The 11795-nt window shown below is 44.6% G+C and overlaps 1 protein-coding gene across 1 annotated transcript; it reads left to right on the top strand.

The window, feature by feature from the left end:
• Positions 1–275: 275 nt before the first annotated feature.
• LOC144696826 (hemagglutinin/amebocyte aggregation factor-like) lies at positions 276–11795 on the top strand. The gene is given in 6 exon segments (XM_078568573.1): positions 276–420; positions 6828–6906; positions 7345–7511; positions 7514–7529; positions 10681–10833; positions 11762–11795. Coding segments are annotated over 6 exon segments (594 nt in total).

Here is an 11795-nt window from a genome sequence, read left to right as displayed (position 1 = left end):
TCGGCTCCATCCAGGCCCTCACCTCCAGCAAAGAGGACACCACCTCCATTGGAAGTAAGCAGCCTGGAAGACCCATCACAGTGGTTACCGACACCCTTCACCAGCGCAGAGAGACACACCTCGATGAGGCTTGGGTTCACAATCTGGTGGTTGCTGCACTGACATGTGTCCACAGGAAGAGGCAGCTTCAGCTGAGCTCTCCAGCACTTGAAGAAGAGGCTTCTGTGAGGCCTGAGTCAGATGGCAAGCCTCTGGATTCGGCCTTCCAACTCATCATGGAGAGTAAGCAAGAGCTTTTGGAAGCCTTCAACAGAGTGGCCCGTGATTCAGAGGAGTGCATCAGCCTGCTCTCTGATGAAGTGGTGCCCACGTATGTGTGCATGGAGGACTCCATGGGAAGGCTGGGAAGAGTGTCCTGCAGTAAGCATCGCTGAGAAGCAGTCTGGGAAGAGTGTCCAGCAGTCAGCATCGCTGTGAAGCTGTCTGAAAAGAGTGTCCTGCAGTCAGCATCGCTTGTAAGCTGTCTGAGAAGAGTGTCCTGCAGTCAGCATCACGGTGAAGCAGCCTGGGAAGAGTGTCCTGCAGTCAGCACCGCAGTGACGCAGTCTGGGAAGAGTGTCCTGCAGTCAGCATCGCGGTGAAGCAGTCTGGGAAGAGTGTCCTGCAGTCAGTTCTTGTTGAAAATAACAAGAGTGACATCACAAGACAGTGCGAGAGAGCGGTGGAGAGATCAGAACCAGCGCGAGTGCAGGGAAGTTTCAAAAAGTGACATCAGCACAAAGGTGAGAGCTGATTGGTGAGTAATGGGTAAGTGTTTTTCTCCAGTTTATAATAGATTAAGCTAAGGAAAGGTAAGGGTTCTAACTTTTATTTAAAGTACATAAATAATTTAACTTATTTTTTACTCTAACTTAAAGTAAGGTTTATTTTCAACTAGAAGCATGGCAGAGCAGCTCAGTCCCATTTTATGTACCACCTGCAACATGTGGGAAGTCCTAGTACAGCTCCTTGTACTCTGACTGACCACGTGTGCAGGAAGTGCCACCAGCTGCAGCTACTTGAGCTCTGAGTTTCGGAGCTTGAGCGGCAGCTGGAAGCACTGAGGTGCATCCGTGAGGCTGAGAGTTTCGTGGATAGCATGTTTTCAGACATGGTCACCCCATAGCTCTTATGGAAGTGCAGACAGAGAGGGAATGGGTGACCATTAGTCAGAAGAAAGGTGCCAGACAGATAGTCAGGAAATCCCCAGGGTGCATCTCACTCGAGAACCGTTTTTCTGTGTTGGAAAACGGAGAGAGTGATGGTTCATCTGAGGAGTGCGAGCACGTTCATGGCACTGTGAGTGGCTCAGCTGCACGGGGGGTGGGGGAAGGAAAAATTGGGGAAGAGCAATAGTGGTAGGAGACTCAATAGTAAGAGAAATAGACAGGCGTTTCTGTGGCCATAGACGTGACTCCAGGATGTTATGTTGCCTCCCTGGTGCCAGGGTCAAGGACGTCACCGAACGGCTGCAGGACATTCTAAAGGGGAAGGACAAACAGACAGAGATTATGGTACATATTGGTACCAACAAAATAGGTAGAAAGAGGGATGAGGTCCTACAAGCAGAATTTAGGGTCCTAGGGAACAGATTAAAAAACAGGACCTCAAAGGTTGTAACCTCTGGATTACTAGCCACGAGCTGGTGAGTATAGAAATAGGAGATTAGTCCAAATGAATGCGCGGCTGAAGAGATGGTGCAGGAGGGAGGGCTTTAGATTCCTGGGACATTGGGACCATTTCTGGGGACAGTGGAACCTGTACAAGGCGGACGGGTTGCACCTGAACTGGAATGGGACCAAAATCCTTGCGCGGAGATTTGCTAGTTGGGAGGGTTTAAACTAACTTGGCAGGGGGATGGGATCCTGAGAGGCGGTTTAGCAGGGGGAGATGCACAGCCAAAATTAGAAGAGAGAGCAAGTGAGTCTGGAAAGCATAGAAATTATAGGCCAGTTAAGGCACAGGGGAGTTTGGCAAGGTTGGATGGTATTTATTTTAATGCAAGGCATCTGACAAATAAGGCAGATGAGTTGAGGGCACAAATTAACACATGGAAGTATGATGTCATTGCTGTTACAGAGACATGGTTGAGAGAGGGGCAGGATTGGCAGCTCAATATTCCAGGATATAGGGTCATCAGGTGAGACAGGTAAGGAGGTAAAAGTGGAGAGGGTATCACAATATTGATCAAGGAATCAATTACAACAGTAAGGAGGGATGACATCTTAGAAGGCTCCTCAAATGAAGCCATATGGGTAGAACTTAAAAACAAAAAAGGAGCATTCACGTTGCTGGGAGTGCACTTTCGGCCCACAAACAGTCAGGGAGAAATAGAAGAGCAGATATGTAGGCAAATTTCAGCGAAGTGTGAAAGTAATAGGGTAATAATAGCGGGGGATTTCAACTTCCCCAACATTAACTGGATTAGTCATAGTGTGATAGGTTTAGAGGGAATGAAATTCTTAAAATGCCTCCAGGAGAGCTTTTTAAGCCAGTACGTAGAAGGTCCTACAAGAGAGGGGGTGGTCCTGGACTTAATTTTAAGGAATCAAGCCAGACAAATGTAGAGGTATCAGTGGGGGAGCATTTTGCAGACAGTGATCATAACTCAGTTAGATTCAAGGTTGTTCTGGAAAAGGACAAGGATGGACCAGAAATCAGAGTTCTAAATTGGGGGAGGGCTGATTTTAATAAGATCAGATATGATTTGGCCAGAGTGGACTGGGAGCAGCTACTTTTAGGTAAATCTGCGTCAGAGCAGTGGGGCTCATTCAAGAAGGAAACAGGGAGAGTACAGGGCCAACATATTCCAGTAAAGACAAAGGGTGGGACCAACAAATCCAGGGAACCCTGGATGTTGAGGGATATACAGGATTGGATAAAGAGAAAAAGAGAGACTTATGGCAGATATCAGGGGCTCAAAACAGCGGAAGCCCTAGAGGAGTATAGAATGTGTAGGGGGGAACTTAAAAAGGAAATTAGGAGAGCAAAAAGGGGACATGAAAAAACATTGGCAAGTAAAATAAAGGAAAATCCAAAGTTATTTTAGAAGTACATTAAGAGTAAGAGGATAACTAGGTAAAGAGTAGGGCCCATTAAGGACCATAGTTGTAATTTGTGTGTGGAGCCAGAAGACGTAGGCAGGGTTCTGAATGAATACTTTGTGTCGGTGTTCACAAGAGAGAGGGACGACGTGGGTATGGAAATCAGGCAGAAGGACTGTGATATAATTAAATAAATGAGCATAGAAAGGGAGGAGGTTCTAAGTGGTCTGCTAGGCTTAAAAGTAGATAAATCTCCACGCCCGAATGAAATGTATCCCAGGCTGTTGAGTGAGGCAAGGGAGGAGATAGCAGGGGCACTGGCAATAATTTTCAATACCTCTGTGGCCACAGGAGAGGTGCCAGAGGACTGGAGGACAGCCACTGTGGTACTGTTATTCAAGAAGGGAGGAAGGGATAAACCAGGGAACTACAGGCTAGTCAGTCTAACCTCAGTGGTGGGGAAACTATTGGAAACAATTCTGAGGGACAGAATTAATCTACACTTGGAGAGACGGGGATTAATCAAGGGCAGTCCGCATGGTTTTGTTAAGGGGAGGTCATGCCTGCCCAATTTGATTGAATTTTTCGAAGAGGTGACCAGGCGTGTAGATGAGGGCAATGCATTTGACTTAGTCTACTTGGACTTCAGCAAGGCTTTTGATAAGGTCCCGCATGGGAGACTGATACGAAGTTAAGAGCCCATGGGATCCGAGGCAATTTGGCAAATTGGATTCAGAATTGGCTGAGTGTCACAACAGGGAGAGATCCTAGACTGGAGGGGGGATGCCGGAGCTCAGGCCACTCAACCGCTTTGGAGAGCAGGTGGCAGATCTGGGTAGTGAGGACAGAGACCATACTGGTGTCAAAGGTGAAATCGGCATCTCCCAGCAAGCCAGTTAAGGTCCATCCAGTCTTCACCCACCCTCCGAAACTGAGAGTGCTCTTTAATGTAGGTGAACCTCCAGCCAATCACTATCTCTTCTCCCTATAATAGCCCTTGCCTTGCTTCTGTCTAATCTCACCGACCCCCCCCTCCCCCCCTCCGCCGTCAAGTGTGTACCTTCCAGTCCCCTTTCCCTTCCTACTGGTCTTCCCTGAGCAGACTTGGCATGGTGTCGGAGCAGCCACGAGAGCAGTACGGTGAAAAGTTGGAGAATGCTGCACATACAAACCTTGAAGTTGTGAGTGAAGTGCAGTTCACCAGGTGCATGTCAGTTATATCTGGTCATGATTCACACCGGTCTAATTAGCCATCAGTGTGGCCATTAGTGTGAGCGTGGTTTCTTTTCTTTATTCTTTCACGGGATGTGGGCGTCGCTGGCAAGGCCAGCATTTGTTGCCCATCCCTAAGTGCCTTTGAACTGACCTTTTTAGGTAATTTCCGAGAGCAGTTAAGAGTCAACCACGTTCCTGCGGATCTGGAGTCACATGTAGGCCAGACCAGGTAAAGATGGCAGATTTCCTTCTCTAAAGGACATTAATGAACCAGATGAGTTTTTACGACAATTGATAGTTTCATGGTCCCCATCACTGGGGCTAGTTTTATATTCCAGATTTACTAACTGAATTCAAATTCCACCAGCTGCTGTGGTGGGATTTGAACCCATGCCCCCAGAACTTTAGCCTAGGTCTCTGAATTACTAGTCCAGTGATATTACTACTACGGCACTGTCTCCCCAGTTGATTCTGGAAAGCTGGGATTTTAATGAGCATTCAGGAATTGCAAAGGCATGTGGATACGGTTCCTGACATGGCGCAATGGGCTACCTGACCCACCATGAATGTCTGGAGGGGAAAATTGCAATCCGTTTTTATGCCGGCAGAAAACTGACTTTTGGCCACACTCCAAATTTTCTGGTCCAGCTCACCACTTTGCCTGCCACTGGGAGGACCGGAAAATCCCACCCTTTGGTTTGTCATCGCAGAATGAGGAGGAAGAATCACCATCTTCCACATGCTGAAGTGCTCTTGCACGTTTCTTGAGTGATGGTGACAACATTATTTTGCCAAATTCCTGGCTGATAGGGGTTGGGCAGGCATCTGTCTTAAATGGCCCATCGTGCACAGCAAGAGCAGGATGCAAGATTGAAATAAAATATTTCTAAAATATAAATGAAAAATAAACCAGTGAAAACTTACCTTGATGGCAATAATACTGCATTCCTACTCTGCTTTATATTTCAAATTATCTATCCCTCTGATCTGCCCAGTGCCATAGAACAGTGGTAAATGTGGGAGCAGCGGATTGCCAAGCCTTTACCAATGGCATCCTCATTGGAGGGCTTGCCAATGTAGCTTAGAGATGGTTTTCTCAATTTTCAGTTGCTTCTTGGCACTTTCTCAGGGTACCAGGTGGCGTTCTGTGAATGTGAAGCCTATGCAATTTCATGGGGTGGGAGTCAGTTGGGAAGCCTGAGGATACCCTCGTTACTCACCCAGCTACTCACCTTCACCTCTGCTGATGGACTCCTCTGTAAGTTGAGCTGCCATAAATCTATGCATAAAATGTAAATCTGAAGGATTCCAAGTGGAATCTGCTACTCACATCCTGGTTCCATGCTGTGGCTACGGTTTGCATTTACTGTGAAAACTGATCTGTCCGAGTCAACTTTGTTTTGGACTGATGCTGAACATCTAAATCTGATTCTTGCACATCATCACCCACCTCGCCATTTAAAACTCCAGGAATTTTGCTTTTCGAAAATGTTTGGAAAGTAACCTCCTGTTGGACTGTTGCTTTTGTGTTTAATTAAAGTTGAAGTACTTGCAATTTCTGGAATGCTTTTTTTGAATTTTGATTTGGTTTTGTAAGTTTCTGTTGATGTTTTGTTTCAGTTACAGTGCCCCACCAGGCGCTATTTATCCACTCCCCTCTTTTTCTGTTAGTTTGATTTGTTGATCATTTGTTTTATTCAAAAGAGTCTCTAAATGGGAAATAGCTGGGACACTGGGTTGTGTGGTAGGAGAGCTGTGAGACTGAGCAACTCAATAAACTCAATAATGAAAAGCTCGCTGTCTTGGGTTTGGCTTGACCATCCGATTTGAATTCCATCAACACACTTCACTCATTCATAATTTACAATCACTAACATGGTATAAGGCTCACTTTCTGCAGGTGTGAGGGGAGCTTAAGGGTCAGTGGAAACTCCCAAACTGCTGGGAAATCTCCCCTTCATTCTTCCATCCCTCTTTCCTTCCCTCTCCTCTCCTCTCCCTTCATTCCATCCCTCCTTCTCTGCACCCTCTCCCTCCCCTCCTTTCTCTCACCTCCCTGTCTCCCTTCCCTCTTCCTACTTCTCTCTCTTTCTATGCTTTTATGCATGTGCCGCTCAGACCAGAATCATTTAAGGAGTGTCCCTATAAATGAATCAAACTATAAATATACAAGCTAGAGAAACCTCAATACTTTGTAATTAAACCAACAAATATTGGAATTAATGTGGTGGCCTGGTCAATATTTGAAGAGACAAATTAATGTTTTGAGTGGTGACCTTCCCAATGAATCCTTTTCTCAGATGCAGATTTGTAGGTTGTATTTAGTATTATTGCTTTGTGGAGGCCCCAAACAGAACCTTAGCATGGAGCCCCCAGGAGGTAAACATCTCCCCTGTGGGGTGCTAAACCTGTATTCCACACTTTGTTGATAGTCAGTGTCCTGAGATATGTTCCATTTGTACTCTTATTAGATTGAATGCATGGTGAATTAGAAAGTCAATTTTGTTTAATGACTGTGCTCTATTTCAGAAAATCGTTGGGTGAATGAGTTTGATGATAAGCTGCTTTTTACTTGTCCCACATTTAATACAATTGATTCAGTTAGCAGGTAAGTGACCTCAGATCACTGCACAATAAGCTGGTAGGCACCTGTTAGGTCTAAGGATATGTCACAAAGAGAGTTTTTATTGTTTATAATTTCTGCATTTCCTCTTTGGGCTGTCCTATAATTATCAGCAACTAAAAGAGGGTGGCCAGATCACCATTGCTCACCTCTTGTTTTGTATGTAGAGCTGAGCTGGGTGTATAACCTATGCACAGGTTGACTGTGATGTGGAATCATGACTTTCGGGTTAATGCTGCCTTAGCTCAATCTAGTTAGTATCTTTATAACTAACAGAGGGAGGAGGCTATCATCCTCTGAGTTTGTAGTTTAATTTGAATGCACATTTTAGTGAAAAGGTAGCTGCCAAATTCACAGACCCCCCCACCCAACTTCTATCACTTGTAGTTGTCCTAAAAATGCTTTTTGGGTTTTCTGTTCTAGTCAACATCACAGTTACTATGAAGATCGTTTGTGGGATTTCCAACGTAAGATGACATTCAGTGAGCTGCCAACTTGTGTATGGACAAACTACGTGAACGCCTTTGATGAAGAGTTTACCTTCACCTGCCCATTTGGCTCCATTATTAGTGGTATGGAGGCTTATCACAGCATTACAAGGACAGGAGGTATTTTGGAAACTAATAGCATTGTTCATTTCTGTATAATATCTGGACAATTTTCATAATAATTGGGTATAATATCCTCCATTTGTTAATGTAAACAAAGTCAATGTTAAAACTTTTTTTCAGCCCCTAAAAACGCAGTTTTACTGCAGGCTCTGTGTTGTGTATTGATGTTACAAGCATTATTATGTATAAATCTAGACTAAAGTATGCAATATATTGAACATAATTGGGTGGCTGACTGAGAAAAAATAATATTTTTAAAAAATAATCTCAACTCAAGATTCTGATGACAATGGATCACATTTATGCCATTACATAGAATTTACAGCAAAGAAACAGGCCATTCAGCCTGACACTTCACATGAACCTCCTCCTACCTCTCTTCATTTAACTTTAGCGGCAAACCCTTCCTTTCTCCCTTCTGTGCCTACCTCTTAAATGCATCCATGCTATTCGCCTCAACTACTTGATGTGGTAGTGAGTTCTACATTCTAATTACTCTTTGGATAAACAAGTGCCTCCTCAATCTCCTGTTGGATGTATTGGTGACTATTTTATATTTATTACCCCTAGTTTTGGACTTCTCAACAAATGAAAACATCACCTGCACATTTACTCTCCAAAACCTTTCAAAATCTTAAGACCTCTATTGGATCACCCCTTTATCTTTCTCTCTTCTTGGAATTCATATTATGCAGTCTTGGTTTGGACTGCTTTCACATATCGCATGATGTATTCAACCATTAATCTGCACTTCACTACACTTTCCCACTACTTTCATTATGAGGTGTTGTTATCTAAATGTAAATACAGTTTACAAACTCAGCACTGAATGGTTACATTTATAGCATCAATGCACATCAATGCAGGAACTGCAGTACAACTGTGCTTTCAAGTTAGCAGTTTGAGGCCACTTAGAATTTTCCAGGTAGGGCAAGGAACCTTAAAGAGGTTGCTTCATTTTGTTTTGTGTTCAGACAGCCACTTTACAGCTGCCATAATTCTGGATTACCTTAATGTTTTAATGCCTGAAAAGAGCCAAGTTTATTTGCTCTTCACTAATTTTAAAAGTTTGAATTTGGAGCTGATCCAGCACTTGCCTTTAAACATGCCAAGAGCTCCATTTGTACATAGGCTGGAATCTTGCCCACACTGGGGCGGGTATTGGAGGTAGGCTAGGCTGAAAATTCCCGTCATACTGGTTCCCCAGCTTCATCCACCCTCCAGGCCATTTTTGTGGAGGTGGGATCGGGGCTGGCTGTGATATCTACCCACACCCAGTGGGGACGAAGAGGGTGGTAGCTGATCAGGCTCATTGAGCCTTATTGAGGCCGTTTAAAGGAGGCAGACTGGCAGGCTGTAATTTTCCAATTGACTTCAGATTCCCGCAATGGCAGTTCAGGTGCCTGGCGGTGGACACCCAATGGCAGCCTGGGCAGAGGGGAGTTGCGAGGGGCTGGTAAGTGCTCTAGGAAGGCCTTGAGGCCCTCCGTGCCTGCCTGCCTGAGTGCAGGAGCAGCCACAGGTGCCCTGTGGAGGGACTCCCCCGCCAGCCCCCCCCCCCCCGCCCCCACCCCACAGTGGTGATCTGGCTACTGAATCTATTTTTTAACTAAAGATGTTATTAAAAAAAAGGTTGGAGAGAAGAAAGCACTCTGTTACCCACCTTCCATTGCAGCCCGCTGTCCCTTTCAAGCTGAAAGGTTTCTGATTGACCATCTGGATTCAGGAGCCCACCCACCATCCTTAATTGGACAGAGAAACAGTCTCCATGGCAATTAAGGATGCACCCCAGGGAAGATCCTAATGAGTGACTATATCACCCTGGGCAGGTTCAGAAACAGCCCTGACTTTGGTTCCCTGTCCCTGGAGTGGAAATTCAGCTCAGTGCTGCCAGCAATATACCTATAAAAGAAAATCTGCAGCATAAATATGCCAAAAAGTGAATCAAGCAGTTAAAAACCTCTGAAACCCCTGTGGAAGCCTGATCATTGTTGCAAGCAGGCTTCCCCCAGGACTGATGTATAATGATGGAATCCTGTCTGGTGAGGTACGAATGTGACTAGCACAGAACAGAAAAAAAGACACTTTCAGGGCACAAGGCCAATTTTTCCCACAGACCCTGTGCAAAAACTCTGTACAATGACCTCCATCCAATCTACTTAATCTCATCAAAATGATCATGGTGTAAAAGCTCTCTTTGCTTCCATTTTCCCAACAGTTACTTGCTGTGAAATTCCACAATATCAATCTAACCTTGTGTCTTACGTTATCCACCTCTGACTGCTTTCCTTGACATGACTTTCCATGGTCCCAGCAGCACCGTGGATGGACTGTATGATCAATTGATCATCCCTCTCTATCTGTTCTGAGAACCTTCGACCCGATCAGATATTTATGTAGTGTATTTTTGAAGAAGTTTGTTGACATGACATGAGCTGCTTTTGGTGGCAGCCTGTTCCACAGACCCAAAACACTGAGGCAGGAACAATATTTCATATAATCACCTGGTCTTCATTGGGTCTGTGGCTGTTTGACAGAACAAAGACATTTAGATAATAAAATATTAAATGTGCCTTCACGTCTGTGAAGGTGAAGTGTTGCTTGCCTATCTTTTTGTGGTCTTGGTATAATTTACCCCCTGGGATATACCTCTACATTCAGGCAGAATTTGGCTGATGGTTGACCACATTGCTTTCTGGCAATTGGATGCAATCTTCTCTGACAACTTAGGATTTCTAATGTAGCCCTGGGAAGGTGGCAAAATAGGTTGGGGACATGTGATGGTGCCTCCTGTCCCTAAAAAGAGTGGATAATTTCCTCTTGGAAGTGACAGTGATTGCTGGAAGAGGTGGGGTGGTGGGGTGGTGCTAGTGCTGGGGGGGCGGTGTGCTGTAATTTCCAATTTAGTGCTGCTTAGCGAGCAGTCCCAGACTTCAGCTTGTGCCCACCCAGCTCTCGGGAATAAAGTAACACTTATGCCCCCCTCCCCACCACCTTGCTGTGCTTTTTTTGACAAATGTATGCAATCTCAACTATTTTAGATTTTTCATCTACTCTACATTATCATATTGTTACTAGGACTATAACTCCAACATAGTCCCAATATTGTTTCTGAAATGATTCACATTCACTGTTTTATCTTTCTCAGGTGGAAATTTTACTGCTGCCATGTTAAGAACGTCTGCAATAAGGACTGTTTCTGGACAGACTATCTCAATCTTTTTGATGCTTACTTCAGTTGGAAAGCTCCTAACTCTACCTACCTTGTGGGGGTTTCCAGCTACCACAACAACTATCGTGAGTAAGTAACTTGCTGCTTAATAAAAATTTTGCTTAGATCTTTTTGTGAACAGCAGGAGGACTAATAGCAGCTGGAATCAATGATACTGGGAGACACATCTCCAGAGTTTGACCATGCTGGTTGCTGGCAACTCAAAGATTTGGGGGAATTGTACTGCTGTACCAACAGGCCAATATTTAGACCATAGCATGACTGTAGAGAACTCTGCAAAGGAAGTACAATGTGATGTTGTAGAGCATGGACTCTAGTTTGGATTCAATATGGTTTTCTCAGGAATTAAATATGATATATCCTCTACATCTTTTCTTATTTTTTTTAGTGTCTGTAGACCCCATGGCACAGATAGCTGTGGGTCAGGTGTTACCTATTGCTGCACTCTCTTGGCTTGTATCCTTTACACCTCAAAGTACAGGAACAATAGAATGTCCACAGCAAAATCTGTTCATTGGCTGTGAAGAGTGATCTTTAAACCCTTAGCACATTTCACATTGTACCTTTAAAAACTCAGAAACTGCAGCTTCAAAGTATAGACCTTTCACCTTCTCAATCTTCCCACTGGTAACGCTAACAGGCTCACCAATTCCTCTTTATAATGGTGATGATTTTCTGGGTTATTGGGCAGGTGTGCAGAGAGGGTGGGGTCAAGCTGGCCAAGCTCCATGATTCATTTAAATGTGATGTGGTGTGCATCTGTCAGGCTGATAAGGGCCTTGGTGGGATCACTGGAGGGAGACTGTGGCAGACACAGGGATGGAAATTTCGATGGAGGGTCTCTCCGAACCACTTTATTTGCAAGACCACCTCTGCACTACCTGCAAATCCAGATCAGAGTGTCAGAATGAATGGATATGGTGAGCAGTATAATATGGCTGTAATGCTCTGGTCTATTAGTAATGACCACTTGTTTTTTTATCATTATCAATTACAGGGACCGTCGGTGGAAGTATCAGTACTGCACCTAA

The sequence above is a fragment of the Cetorhinus maximus genome, chromosome 22 (genome assembly GCF_964194155.1).
Source record: "Cetorhinus maximus chromosome 22, sCetMax3.hap1.1, whole genome shotgun sequence".
NCBI classification, from domain to species: domain Eukaryota; kingdom Metazoa; phylum Chordata; class Chondrichthyes; order Lamniformes; family Cetorhinidae; genus Cetorhinus; species Cetorhinus maximus.
Note: the sequence above shows the minus strand (reverse complement) of the source record. Positions and strands in the feature narration are given on the sequence as shown.